The sequence below is a fragment of the Heterocephalus glaber genome, unplaced genomic scaffold, assembly GCF_053883595.1.
Source record: "Heterocephalus glaber isolate CG9 unplaced genomic scaffold, H.glaber_assembly_v1.0 deba00000678, whole genome shotgun sequence".
NCBI classification, from domain to species: Eukaryota; Metazoa; Chordata; class Mammalia; order Rodentia; family Bathyergidae; genus Heterocephalus; species Heterocephalus glaber.
The window spans coordinates 4,602,382-4,616,939 of record NW_028258157.1 but is presented as its reverse complement, the minus strand read 5'-3'; the positions used below and the strand labels follow the sequence as shown (position 1 = coordinate 4,616,939).

Sequence of the window (14,558 nt, the reverse complement as noted above, 5' to 3'; positions counted from 1 at the left end):
AGGAATTTTAAACAAAGGGGTGATACGGTTGCCTTGGAATACTAAAGACTGATGGCAATGTGGAAAATATATGGAACAAAAAAATGAAATTTCTAGTAATAGTTCAGCAGAGAAATAATGAAAATTTAAACAAAGACCATGGACATGGAAGATGGGAACCTCCAAGGGCTCAGAGGAAAGGCTGTGCTTCTGAGACAGGACACAGGGCATGCTGAGGCCACGACGCAGCTGTCCAGCCTGGACGACTGGACGACCACAGTGACCCAGGCACGGCAGGGGTGGGAGAGAGGAACAGGACACACAGAAGAGCGAGGTCCACCTGCACCGCGTCCACACGCGCTCTCATTATCCTGTGTCGTCAGAGATGCAGAAGTAGGCAAACGTTTCTCTACTACTGGAATTAAGCAAAAAGGGCAGAACCAACCAATGTGAGTGGGCTAAAAGAGGCAGTGCAATGAGTGCTAGCGCAGCAGCAAGCTGAATGGAACAGTGGTTTGTGATGGGTAATGCTCAGACCCAGGCCCAGCCCGCTCTTGCTGTACCAGAAGGCAGGCTAGTATTAGCACTTCATTTTCTAAAAGAAATCAGAAATCCAAACTTGTATGTGACTTCTCCTGATTTTAAGCAGATTCAAATTCTCTATTTTCCAAACAGAATAGGTCATGAGCTACAATGAGCCCACGAATTACAGGTATTCAATTTCTGCAAGAGTGGCTTTAGGTAATCTGATTAATATGCCTGACTTAATAATGACATGAAATTTGGACAAAATTCAACAAACATACACAAATATCCAAATCACAAAAGCAAAAGACCTAAAAGGTAAATTTGCCTATAGCAATGTATAATTTCCAAAAAAGATATACCTACTACTACATGTATGTACACACATGCACACAGTAGATACATGTGTGTTCTTGTTTTAAATGATGCATGCATGTGAATTCACACGAAGGACTGAATACACAAAGCAAGCAGCAGTGATAAATTCTCAAGAGGGAATGGGATTGGTCTTATCTGTATTGCTTTCCTTTTCTCCAAGTAGAACAGATTTATGTACATCTAGTAAAATTAAAAATTAAGTTAAAAATAAAATAGAGTTAAAAAATAAATGTGTAAAAGTCTTACTTTTCAGCTTTCTGTGCCTTTATAGAAAGGTAAATCTGAACCTTTGTTCTTTAACCTAAGCCAAAGCTTGAGACCCAACAAGGCTCAAAAGTCACATGACAACCTGAGCAGCTCCGGCGGGGTGATCAGACATCCTTCGTGCAGTGCGTCAAAGACAAACACTCGGCCTCGGCACAGCACTGCAACGTGGCTTGGGGAATGCCCCTCGCTCTCTAGGAAAAAACAGAGAACACAAGGCTGAAACACCCCCAAAAGGAAGAGGAGTCCAGTAGAATAATCAATCCTCCAGTCATTACTGTTCATTCATCAACTGTATCACATGACGCAAATCTCAGGGGGACAGGGAAAGGTCAGTCAGTGGGCACCAAGCTACCCTCACCGAGAGGGGAGATGTGGCATGCTGGTCACTGCACAGCAGGTGACTGATAATCCCGGGGACGGCACAAGCCAGAGTTAGGAGAAAGAACTGTGAATGATGTCACCATAAAGGGAAGGCAGACGTGTGAGGAGGCTGGCAGCTCTGGACTAGTGCACAATGTATACGTGGACACAACACTGCCCGGAGGCCTGCTAACATGTACGATGTTGGTGTCACATATCAGGTTAAAAACAAACTCAATATAAAAACTCCTAAGTTAACCTTGTCAGTGTGACATCTAGAAATCCACTAGAGTTTCAAGTACTTGCACATTCTGAGCATCAATCAGACAAACCCCAAACCACTTCAGGGCTTCCCAGTTTACTTTCAGGACAGGAATGGGAAGGGGAGGAGAGGCCTGGAGGAACCTGAGGGGGAGCAGTAGGAAAAGGTGCATTTCTCTGACTTTGATGTTTGACTGCTCATCAGACAATTTTACTGCAGCAATGTCTAGCAGTGATTCCTCAATAAAACATTTTGCAGCACAAAAGGGCATCAAACGCATGCGCAGCAAGGGGAGAGGATTTTGCCCGGTCTGTGGTTGTACACAAAGCTCTGACAACATCTGGTAAGGCAATGATAATGGAGTCAATGATTTCCTTGGCACCCTTTAACTCCCCAAGAACTGTATGTCTGCTGTAAACTTCAGGCTACTCTGATCCAGCCCCTTTTTAAGAACTACTCCCTTTGCTGAGGGCCTCACAGGAAGAGATGAAAGACATACCTAGTCCCAAGTGCATCTTCCCTACTGAGGTGAGGCTCTTACCCCAAGAGCTTGCACTTAGCCCCGCCCCCAACCCACAGTTTCTACAAGTTTCTTCTTGGCCAGGATCGAGTCTATGGCTCAACATTAGAATGCCTCCTTTACAAAAGCCTTCAATCTTTACCTTCTCTTCCTCTTTCTCTGGCCTGAATGTTACTGAAGAAAATAAATACATCACCACCCTAATTTTATTTATTTTTGAAGGGACTGGAGATGGAACCCAGAGTCTTTGGCACGTCAGACGAGAACTCTAATGTTGAGCTACATCCCTAGCCCTAGGAATTCGTGAACACCTATCTCAAAAGGGCTGTTATGGCTGAGATCTGAAACGTCCCCCGAAAGTCTCCTGTGTTCGGAGGTGTGGCTTTGGAAGACGACTGAATCAGGAGGGTCTGTACTCATCAGCTGATGATCCACTGAGGAGTGCACAGCTGAATGTGGGGCTGGGAGGCGGGGCCTGGCTGCAAGAGGCAGTGCTGAGGCTGGACCCCTCCCTGGTTCCTCCCTTCCTTCTCTCCCTGCTGCCCGGCTGCCACGAGGTGAGCACATTCCCTCTGCCAGCCCTTCCACCATGACGTTTCTGTCTTGGAACCAGGTGGTCATCGAGTGGCTCTTCTGTACTGTGACCCAAATTAAACATCTCCTCCTGTAAGCTGTGGGTGTTGAAAAAGGAAAGGTGACCAACACAGGGGTACTCAGCACTGCTCAGCAACCCCGCGACCCACAGCGTGCATGCTTTTCCCACTTGCAACGATGACTGTTCCAGACCTTTATCCTCAAAGCTTCCAGCACACTTCACTAAGGACAGGCCATGCACACGGCCTCTTCACCTCCTACAACAAAACTGGCTCATGTCTGAATGCACTGCGTACCTTCTGCATTCCCTCCCATCCCCTCTTCCTTTTCTCTAGCAAAGACCAACCCGTCCACTACTTCTGCCTTTGACCATCTCAGCTCTTACTTTTTCAACGACTCTGGCTGATTATCTTCTCCTGTGCAAGATTATTTCCTTCTCTAATACTGTATCATTCCTATAATATCATCTATCTTCTTAACAAAAGTTTAAATCTCCTACCGCACATTAAGTTTTTTTCTTGCTAGCATTATTTGCAAATTTCACCACTTCACTGATTGTCTATCTGTTCTGCATGGGCTCCCTTCCGCAGGGCAGCCACTCACCACACCATGCTGACAAATCCAGTGGTCAGTTTCACCACGTCTGACCTCCGCAGCACTGGACAGAACACTTCCTTCTCTGGAATCCAGGAGTCGGCCATCCTTGTTTACTTCTTACCTCCCTCCGTTTCCTCGGCTGACTCCTCCACTGACCAGGCAAACACAGTACTGGTTTGTGGTAAGGATCAGTACTGGTTCTCTGCTCATCTTTATTTGTACATTCCAAAGTGATCTCAGCTACTCGTAGAGCTTTACAAGCAATTTCTATGTCTGCTCGTGATGAATCCTAACTCTGTATTTGTAGTCTGTCTTGACTTTTCAGAGTTTTAAACTTTATCTCCAACTGCCTACTTATATTTCCATTTAAAGGTCTAACAGGCATTTTAAATTCAACATAGTCTAAGGGATCTCCTGCTTTTCCTCCCTAAAATATCTCTCAGTCTTTTCCACCTCATGAATCTACACACAATCCAAAAATCTGATAAGTCAATCTGAACTCACACATCATCCACCCTATTCATTAGTTGCTCAAGAAAAAAAATTTTTTTGAGTTAGCATCTCACAATCTTGCCCAGGCTGACCTCAAACTCCTGGGATAATGCAATCCTTCTGCCTCAGCTTCTGGAGTAACTAGGACCACAGGTGCCCGCCACCATGCCTAGCTACAAGCCAACTATGTTAATGTCATCTCTGCTTCCTATTTTTCTCTTCTATCTCCTGACAAATCTAAGACTAATTTTGCAGCCCCAAATCCAACATACATCCAGGGTCTGATTAATTTCCAGCGCCTCCATGCCACCACCTAGTACAAGCCATGATATGACTTACACGGAATGCTAAAACAACCTTCTAATTCATCTCGCTGTCTCTATACTTGTCTTACCCCTAAAAATCCACTCGCTAAATAGCAGGTAGAACAATCTTTTAGGAACCTTAGTCTGATCACATCACTGTCTTTCTCAAAACCCATTAACAGCTCCAATTCATACTCTAAATAAAAGCCAAAAACCTCGTCTTGGTTTATTAAGCACTCTGCGATCCAGCTCTAGCTGCCCTTTCAGGCTGCCCTCTCTCTCCAGCCTGCATGGCTCCACCGGTATGGTCCTGTGAATGCCCCAAATTCACTCCTGCCAGGGCTTTCTGCCCTCAACACACACTAGAAAAACAACAGCAGCAAAACTGAGTGAAATACAAAGAGAAAGAACTGTGCGGGTCCACCTTGTTCAGATGGCTCAAGAGGCCTTCTTGGCTACCTCACCCAAAACATAAATGCAGGCATGCATTTGTATCTTCTCGAATTCTCCATGGAGCACTCACCAGCACCTCTGAGACTCTTTGCATTTCCTCATTACCTTAGCTTGATCTCTGGCTACACTTCTTCACAGAGCATAGGGCCAAGAATGCAACAACCATGGCGAAATACCCTAAACCACTGGGTGAAACACACATCACAGAATTAACGGGCCCCCACTTCGCACACTGTGACTCAAATGAGTTACTTTATCTAAGGATAAGCTAAGTAATAAGGACTGAATTTGAAACCAAGTCTCCTGACAGCCGTTTCTTAACTGATTTGCATATTTTCTTTCCTTGCCAGTCTTACTCTATCTCCATCACCTCTCCATTCATAGCTGAGCATTAAACTCTGTGCCACGAACAAGACCATTTTCCTTTTCAGTTCTTTCACGTGCAACACTGAGGTAGCATGTGAGCTTGAGGACATCAAGCATCTCCAGCCCTGGAAGAGGTGTACACTGAGGAGTTGAGCTCTATATGAAATCAAACTTACATCCCTTCGGACTATGAACATGGCTGTCAATAAAACTTTAAAAAATTGAATGGAAGAAAAACATTCATCCACAATTATACTCTACAGTAATTATAAGCTGTCATTAAATTCATAAAACATAGAAATTCTTGAAGTACTCAAAGTAGCAATGCCCATAGCAAAATTTTCCATTTCAAGATACGTCAGGACACCAAGCAGAAAGCGCCATACACTGACAGTAAAAACAAAACTTGACGAGTGAATATACATTCATGCGCCCCCAAGAAACATGACTCTAGCGCTCCCCCAAGTATAGAGAGAATAAAACATGCACGAGGTTTAGAAAGGGGCATAAGGAGCACATGGCAGCAAGCAGTCGGGAGAGTTAGTCAGCAAGGGAGGAGGGTGCAAAGGGAAGCACACAGACCACGTGCTCTGGGACTTCCGCAGTGTTCCGATTCATGATTCCACTCTGCAACTGAGTCCTGGGAACTCCCCAAAGAGCCAAGGTGCTGAGCCATGTGTGTCGCGGTTTAGAACACCAATTCTCATGTTTTCTCAGACTATCAGAACGGACCACACACAAGGGTCCGAGAAAGCCTCTGATTTGTCAAAAGCCATTAAGAAATATTCTTCAAAATTGCATTCTACAGTGTTATAGTAGAAATCACAGTGAGAACACCCACATCCCAGTGACTTTACTTCAAAAAAACAAAACACTGTTTTTACTTGCCTGTCCTAAAATAATTCATAATCGAATCTCTAGTAACTCCCGGAACCTTGCAGGTAGAAAACAGCATCCGGAATTGATTCATATCTAGAGGAATACCTCCAACTTTATGAACAGGCATTTTTTCTCTGTTAAGAAAAGTTTTGAGCAAGACGTCATTATGAAACTCATAAATCACACCATCACAACTGCACTATTCTGTCCCAAATAAACAAATAAAGCTTCTCAACACTCTCCACCTGAGACTTCAGGTAACCCCAGTACTAGTTCACAGTGAGGGTCCTTACTTTCTCAATAGCTGCCAGTAGTTCAAGTTATGCCAAAGTATTATACTTCCTCTGTCTAACTGTGCACCTTCCTCTGGAGGCCAGTAGTGCTCAAAATGGGCTGAAGGACCTGCGAAGTTGACATTCAGCTGTGACGGCGTCCGGACGTCCAGGTAGGCCGCATTCAGCCACCACTCTTCCAGCTGCAAGAGTGAGAACGCACTCCTTAATGCCTGGAGGTGAAACTGCACACAGAAAGCAAGCAAGCTACACTGCTCTTATTCTTCAACATTCAAAAACATTTTGTTTTAAGTCAGCAGATACACTGCCTGCCTTCCTCTCTCCCTCCCTCCCTCCCTTCCTTCTGTAACCGTAAGGTCCTAAATATTATTCGAATCATAACTACCCAACAAAGCACTCAGGTGTTCCCTCAGAGAATATGGTGGTACAACAGATACTAAACTCTCACCTAATGATAACAGTTAAAGCATTTATAGTTTTCCAAACAAAAACTGAAACACTAAATCACAAACACAAAAACTTTCCAGTAGGCTTAAAATTAATTTAGATTTTTCACAGACATTACCTTCTATTTGTCCCTCTTTCACAATTTGCAACTGAATTTCATGCACAAGTAGATCATATTCAATTGAAGCAATTAATGTCATAAACTATAATTAGTAATTCAGAAAAAGATATAAACAAAAAAAGATACAGGCAAAACAACAACTTCTTTACTTTTTACCATTTTAATTTAAATCACACAATACTCAAAATTGAGAACAAAGAAATGTGGAAGTAGAAAATTGTATTATCCCATCACAGATATAAATGGCTCATTAAAAAGATCATAGGGCCAGGGATTTAGCTCAGTGATACCACCACCTGCCTCCCAAGCGCAAGGTCCTGAGTTCAATCCCTGGTACCAAAAAAAAAAAATGAATCATAAAAACTTTCATAGCCAAAATGATAATGCAAATGCTTTTCAATTATGAAAATTCACCCTCTCTTTCATGTACTGCAGAAGGGAAGAAGTAGTTGGCCTGAGATGCCCAATCATCCTCACAGCAGCTCCTGCTCAGCAGAAACATGCAGTATCCGCAACTGTCTCCACCCCAACACTGTAACGGCAGTGTTTAAATATGTCCGAGCCAGGCTACCATCACCTGGATGAAACGTCTCCCTCAAACATGGTCTTGGGTCACCTACATTGGAACCACACGGAGCAGGAGCTAAATACAGATTTCCGGGCCCTGTGCTGGGCATGGGGACCAGAAGCACAGACTCCAGGGACATGCACTTTGTCTCACATCTCTTGTGTAAGACGGAGGGCCACGCACACACAAAACGCCCCGGGAAGTGCGTCACCCTTTGGGGAGATCGCAACACAATGGTCACTGCAAGGGTGTGACAGCCATAACTCAGAAATGAGGGCTATGGATATTTGGTATTTTCTTCCTTGAAACAGCATCAATTTTTAATTACAAGTATACTAAAATAAATACCCAATTTCTTTTTCCTTTTGCCCTTTCAAGTAATTTCTGCTGCAATTTTCCTCCAATTCCATTTTTAAATTTTGTAACTATTTCTTCAGTTTTCTTATATTCTTCTTCATTTGCAAATGGCTTTACTATAAAGAAAAAATGTGGTAAGATATTAGGTACCCAGTATCATCAGTCACCTCATTTAGGGCATAAATCTTGCAACTCAGATAAGTAAAACACAGTGCTATTACCTGAGTACAACAGAGTTTACAACACAAAACAACTGAAAAACAATGCAAAATACTGTAAAAAAACTAAATGAGTATGATGTAATTTCATAATTTTGTGCCATTATTTAAAAATCATTCTAGATGATGGTTAAAATTACAAGGTAAGATCCTACCTATTAGGCAAATAAATTCTACTCAACCACAAATTTAACCACTTTATGTCAAGATACACATTATTAAATTAACAAATCCTATTTTACACAGTGTATCTTATCTAAGGACATACTAAGTAATAAAGACTCCATTTGAAATCAGGTCTCTTGATATCAATTTAGAGACAAAGGTATCTTTCTGTCCATATTCAAATTAGAGCCCAATCATTACACATGTAATGGAATTTGTGTGTAAATATAAGTTTAAATCCTACCGAGAGCCTCATAGCCAAAAATGATTTCCTACCCCAACCCCACCCCCAACCAAAAAAAGACACAGGGTCTCTAATCCATGAAAATCAAGCTACAAAGTTAATTAGAAACCATGAGACATTAATATTTTCTTTGTTTTTTCTGCCTCTTGAAAACCTTATCTGGAAAAAATCTAAGTTGTAGCATTCAATTTAAATTGCTGGACCACAGAAAGTACAAGTAAAGTGAATACTTAGAAACAGGGCATAATCAGAGAAATTTTTAGAAAAAACAATTAGAATTCTTGAAAGTAAGTGACAAAAAAAGAAACATAAATTTTAAAAAATCAGAGCACTTCCAGTTAAAAGTGAACCAAGCACATTTATCTCTATCCCTAGAAACCTGATACAATGAGGATGAAAATGATTAAAACGAATAATTGATAATTTGAAACAGGAAAAGGTCCAAAGGGGTAGGGGTGGCCAGAGGGGAAGGGGAAGGGAAGAAGGGAAAGGAAAAATGATGAGAAAGAAAAAAAATGGAAACAAAGTCTGTGTAAATAGGGAAGGGCGGAGAGGTGAAGGGAGCACAGGGAATGGGCAAAAATAAGAACCAAGGTGCATCATGTACAGGTGCAAGCATCCATGATAAATGCAAACGTACTGTTCACCTAAAATGGACCAGTAAAAGAATTTAAGGAAAAAAAGAAAAAGAAACCTGATACAATGACAGGAAAGTAGTGAAAAAGAGAAAAATCCACAAGGACAAGGAAAAGTAAAACAGGAAAGAGGACAGCAATAAGGTAAGCTAATGTTTTAAAAATAGAAACCGCTGGGGAAAACAGTGCCCGGTTTTGCAGAATGCAAATGTAACCGGGGGGTGGGGGGGGTGGCAGGTGGCACAGTGCGCAGGCCAGGTCCTGGCACAGCACCCAAGGAAGGCCCATGAGTGCAAGCAGCGGTCCGCAGCAGCGAGGGAGGGAGGGCGGAAACACGGGACTTCGGGGAAGTCTCTGAGGTGGCAGGTGCCAGCTCACCCACACCTCCACCAGAAAGCCCGGAGGACCTGGTGCTGAATGGATGAGACCGAACACGCAGACTCCAGCCCCGTGGCGCTGGCAACATCCTGTACTGAGCGCTGCCTACAAGAGCCAAGGAAGGGAAACTCTCAATGCCCATCAGCCGACGGACAGAGAAAGAAAATGTGGCACATCCACATCCACATCCACAGTGGAAAACCATCCGGCCAGAGAAGATGAATGAGACCGTGGCCTGGAACACGGATGGATGGTGTTATCACGTTAAGTGAAGTCAGGCAGGCACGGAGAGACGAGTGCCCCTGATCATACTTCGGGCAGAATCTGAAAGTGGATCTTGCAGAGGTTAAGAGTGAAATGCAGTTCCCAGAGGCTGGGGAGAGGACATCAGAAGGAGGATGGGAGGCTGAGGACTGCGGGCACCAAGTCACAGCAGAGGGAGGGAGGGCTCTGCTGTCCCACTGCACAGGAGGAGACTGTACATAACAATTATGCACTGCGTATCGCAAAAGCCAGAAGGAAGGATTTTGAAGGTTTTCACCACGATGAAGTGATACATGTCTGAGACTGATGTGTTTAACCTAGTTTAAACATTACAACGTATACATGTATCAAACATAACACTAGGGCCCGGGGATTTAGCTCACTGGTGCCGCCACCTGGCCTGCAAGCAGCAAGGTTCCGAGTTCAATCCCCATACCAAAAAACCCACATAACACTGGCCCCCATTAACATATATAATTTTTATGTTTTTATGTATCAATTTAAAAGTAAACTTAATCTACATTGTAAAAAGTGTACACCCTGAACAATGTAGCTCCTTCGGCCCACTCCCCTCACTCAGTTCCAAAAAAACAAGCTTATGTCCTTCAGGTGGAAATAAGCGGGTTCCTCGTGGGGAAACTGATGAGCCCAGAGAAAGGAGCGGCAGGATGTAGGTGCTCCCTAGTGGGCTCCGTCTGCCCCTGGTCAAGCCCAACCTGGCACAGAGTCCTCAGTCGGCTTCTTGGGGTCTCTCTATGGAAGATAAAAGCATGAAGACCGGCAGGTATCTGAGGAATGTCTCTTGTGTGAGAGGGCATAACAGACAAAACTGTGGTGGCAGCCAAGAACAAACAGGTCAAAATGCCAAAGGCTCAGCCTGAGTTAAGTAAGAACAGTGTTTGCCAAAGGCCCTGTGTTAAAGGCTGGTGGGAGCCGCTGCCTCAAAATCAGAGTGGCATCCCACATTTCAGGAGGAACAAACAACACCTTCAAAATGCTTAAGAAGGGCCAGGGATTCAGCTCAGAGGCACGTGCCTGCCTCGAAAGCGCAAGGTCCTGAGTTCAATGCCTGGTACCGGGGGAAAAAAAGAAAACAAAATGCTTAAGAAAACTCATTTCCAATGCAGACTTCTACACTTAGCTAAACAATCAGGTAAACAAATTTTTTAGTTCTTACTTTTTGGCCCCAAAATATCCTTTCTCGGGTTGTACTAAAAATAAAGCAAAACTAGAGAAGAAAACCAAGGAACAAGACAGCACTGAATCCTGGAAACAGAGGTCCCAGCACAGGCAAGAGGGGACAAGAATGCCGAGATGGTTCAAAGGAAAGGCCCAATAACAGCGATGCAGCCTGCCTGGAGCAAGAGGGGAGGAATTCAGAAGACTCTCCAAGAAGATGTGAAACTGAGGGAAGAGTTTATGTGCTTAGATACGTTCAGGAATGTTCACCGTGCTGAATGTTTTGGAATAAACCCCTGAATACAAAGTAAACTAAGCAAATGAAAAATGGGGAACACAGCAAAGGGTAATCAGGGTAAACTGCATGTTCACTTGTGAATAACGTAGAACCCTAAATCCTGAGCAGTCAGATGAATGTGGATTAAAATCAGGGGACACCCAGAATGAATTCCTGCAACTGACAATTTAATCCCAAACGGTGATTTTGTACAACTCTACTGTGAGAATGGGAAGGAAATGTGTCAGGCTGCACAGACGCAGAGGACGGGAGGGCTCGTGCATTTAAGACAGCTAGCTTTTTCAAGGAACTAATGTACAGTATCGACAGCTAATAAACCCAAAGATTACACTATAAGAATCTTAGTTTAAGTGTGAGGACAGACAAGGTAAGAAGCAATCTGAAGGTCCTCGCCCGAGAAGCAGGATTGGAGGGCATCAGGGAGCCAGGAGATGGGCCTCACTTTTCCCAGGAGACCCATTAACACTACCTGGCTGTTCAAACTACGGAAGAAGTAATGTGAGAGAGGTTTCAGGTATTTAGGATACTTTATCATGAGCCTAGAAGCAGCAGCAAATAGACCTTTATCATCTTAAATCATAATTTCCTAAGTTGCTAAAAGTATTAAGGTGTATTAAAAATTAAAAATTATGAACATACCTGATTCAAGGTATTTTTTTAATGATTCTTCAAGTGAAGGAACAGGCAGTGATGGAAGAGAATCCTGGTACTGAAATGTTCGTTCTTCCGTTGATTTAGCCAGTTGGTTTTCCATGGTATATCACAATAAGAAAACTAAAGAAAAAAGAGAGAGGCCTCACAACTTCAGTCTCACATATGTTCTTACACATGCTAGGTTCAATTCACTAAGCCAGCCCTTAGGGGTTGCCCACTAGCCAAGACTTGGTCCCAGGTCTTACACAATTTATAAACTCGTCAGATAAAGAAGCCAAAATACAAGTGTAGACTCCAAGTGCTAGAAGCCAGAGTGCCCAGAGAAACCAGTACAGTCATTGTTTATTGAGTACCTAACATGTGCAGGCTCTGCAGTATGTTACAGAACACACACATTTACCTCCAAAAAGTTCATATCATCTCCAAGGCGACACTCTTTGCCATTCCACAGGTGAAGAAAATAAACTTAGAGAAATTTTGCAATTTGTTTGAGGTAATACCCAGAGCTCACACCATCAGTCAAGACTATACTCCACCTACACAAAAAGGCCACATGCCAGGGGTGAGGGGACCTGCCACAGACTCGACAGGTAGGTAGGATGTGCTGTGTGGAAAAGGACGATGCCCTGAGGAGGACTAGGAGACCACATGAAGAAGCAGGGAAGAGCTGTACAACAGGAGTGACAGGTCACAGACCGTGAGCCACAGGCGGAGAGAAGTCTACTCAGGGTGATTTCAAGTTCCCCGAAGCAAACGTATTTTCCACTCAAGTATTCTCACTAAAGAAATCAAACTAACCCAAAATATGAATAAGGTATAGGAGTGCTAAATAAAAAAGATTTTCCAAAAAGCATTTATAAATTTAATTACACATTAAAATAACTGAGAAAATGAATGTTTATACTGAATAAGAATTTCCTGTCCTTACAGACATTTCTTTTTAAATATCCTGCTCATAGTTTACAAAACTAAACAGTATCAAAGACAAAGGCACGGCAGAGATGGTTTTTAGCTAACAACTTTTTTCTCCCTTTCTTAACAGAACCCAGGTGTCAGCGGGGGTCCTGCCACCACCTCTGCTTTTCTTAGCCCTTGAGAGCTGGCCTTGTGCTGTATGGATGACTCCCTGCCATGCCGCTGAAAAGGGCTGCATGTGCTCCTTGCACCCCTCCTCCTCCTCCTCACTGTGGCTCAGGGGTGGCAACTGGCACAGCGTCGGAGACCCACTTACAGAAGCCACTGTGTACGTTAGAATCACTCCACTACTCCGGACAACCAAAACCATGCTGGGTGCACCGGCACATGCCCGTCATGCCAGCTACTGGACAGGCTGGGGCAGGAGCACTGCTTTAGTCCAGAAGTTCAAGGTCAGCCTGAGTAACAGCAAAAACAAAGCAAAAAAACCACAACAAACCCAAATCCTTCGATTTTTATTTTATTCATGCAACTGTATATTGATTGTCCCCATCATGAAAAACTGTCTATACCACTAATACACAGACAATTCTGAAAGGAAGGGCAGCAACGAGCTCACCACCCCTCAGCTTCTTCTGATGACACTGGATGCATTCCACCTCGAACGTCCACAAATATGGCTTTGGACTTAATGCATTTGGGTCTGGGCAGACTCAGCCACTTTCTAGCCATTTGGCCATAGACAACTACCTGAATTTCCTTATCTTGAACACAGTCATATAACTGGCATCATTACAACTTTTTAAACATCCGAAAAAGCACACTACAAAAATAATCCACCTTGATTTAAATACCGAATGGTATCTCTCATTCTAGGCAGACTACAGAGAGTAAGAAAGGATGGATAGAAGGACACAAGGGGATGGATCTCTTGCAACAGAGAAGTAGTCCAAGGGAAAGAGAATGAGGGGTGAAGAGAAGGGGAAGGGAAAATAAGTAGAATAAAGATGTGCCATGTGCAGGAGCCTAATAGCCTCGATGAACATAAACACCATATGCCATAACGTGAGCTAAGATTAACATCAACAAGAAGGATACTCGGGATGGGTAATTAGAGGGAAAGGGAGGGAAGGGGATTAAAAGAGAAACAAGATGTTTTATGTACATGTGCCCCCTCCCCAAGATGACTGTAAACTGCATGTACTGAAAATACGTACTACAAAAATAATGTTAAATTTTAGAAATCCAGCTTGGAGCAACCATGTGACGCAGGCAGAATTTCTAAGAATGGCCTTCACCCACCCTCTACTCCCCAGAAGTTGTGAATATGATTCGACCCCTACTCCTGCGATCATCATTTACTTAACAGACTTCAAAAAGGGAGGCTGTCCAGCTAGACGCAATCTAATCACTCTGCTGATGTTGAGGCCCAGGGGGCCTTCGCTGAAAGCCAGGGCTGAGGTGCACAGGGCTGGGTCTAAGGACGACCTCGGTCCCACAGCTGCAGGGAAGTCTCCCCACAGGCTGAGAAAGCGCGGAGGATTCTAGCCCTACCAGAGCCCAGGAAAGAGCCAGACCTGCAGGGACAGTTCAGCTTTGAGAGATTCTGTGCAGACTACCAGCTAAACTCACTCCGGCCTGCGATCAGCAGAAGCTGTGAGATGCTAAATCTCCGCTGTTTTCAGTGTTGGCTGTGCTAATTTGTTTAGGCAGCAACAAAAACCCGGGCATGCATTAAGAAGCTACTCTCTGTGTACCTCCGTGCCACTTCATAGTCGCTAGGAAGCCAGGAGCAAGGGCACTAATTGCATACCCACTTCAGTGCTCAATCCAGGAACGGGAAAC

At 43.7% G+C, this 14,558-nt stretch overlaps 1 protein-coding gene across 3 annotated transcripts in view; it reads right to left on the bottom strand.

Annotated features, from left to right (window-relative positions):
- The window catches only part of Crot (carnitine O-octanoyltransferase), a 46,508-nt gene that overhangs the window by 31,221 nt on the left and 729 nt on the right, over positions 1-14,558 (bottom strand). For 2 of the 3 annotated variants that reach the window (XM_004839791.4, XM_004839792.3), the window contains exons 2-6: positions 11,784-11,918; positions 7,755-7,879; positions 6,271-6,452; positions 5,987-6,111; positions 1,232-1,340 (exon numbers count right to left, since the gene is read on the bottom strand). In XM_004839791.4, the coding sequence (XP_004839848.1) occupies positions 1,232-1,340; positions 5,987-6,111; positions 6,271-6,452; positions 7,755-7,879; positions 11,784-11,898 (656 nt within the window). In that variant the 5' untranslated portion in view covers positions 11,899-11,918. The remainder of the gene's footprint in view (positions 1-1,231; positions 1,341-5,986; positions 6,112-6,270; positions 6,453-7,754; positions 7,880-11,783; positions 11,919-14,558) is intronic. The other variant, XM_087206771.1, reaches the window with a different exon arrangement.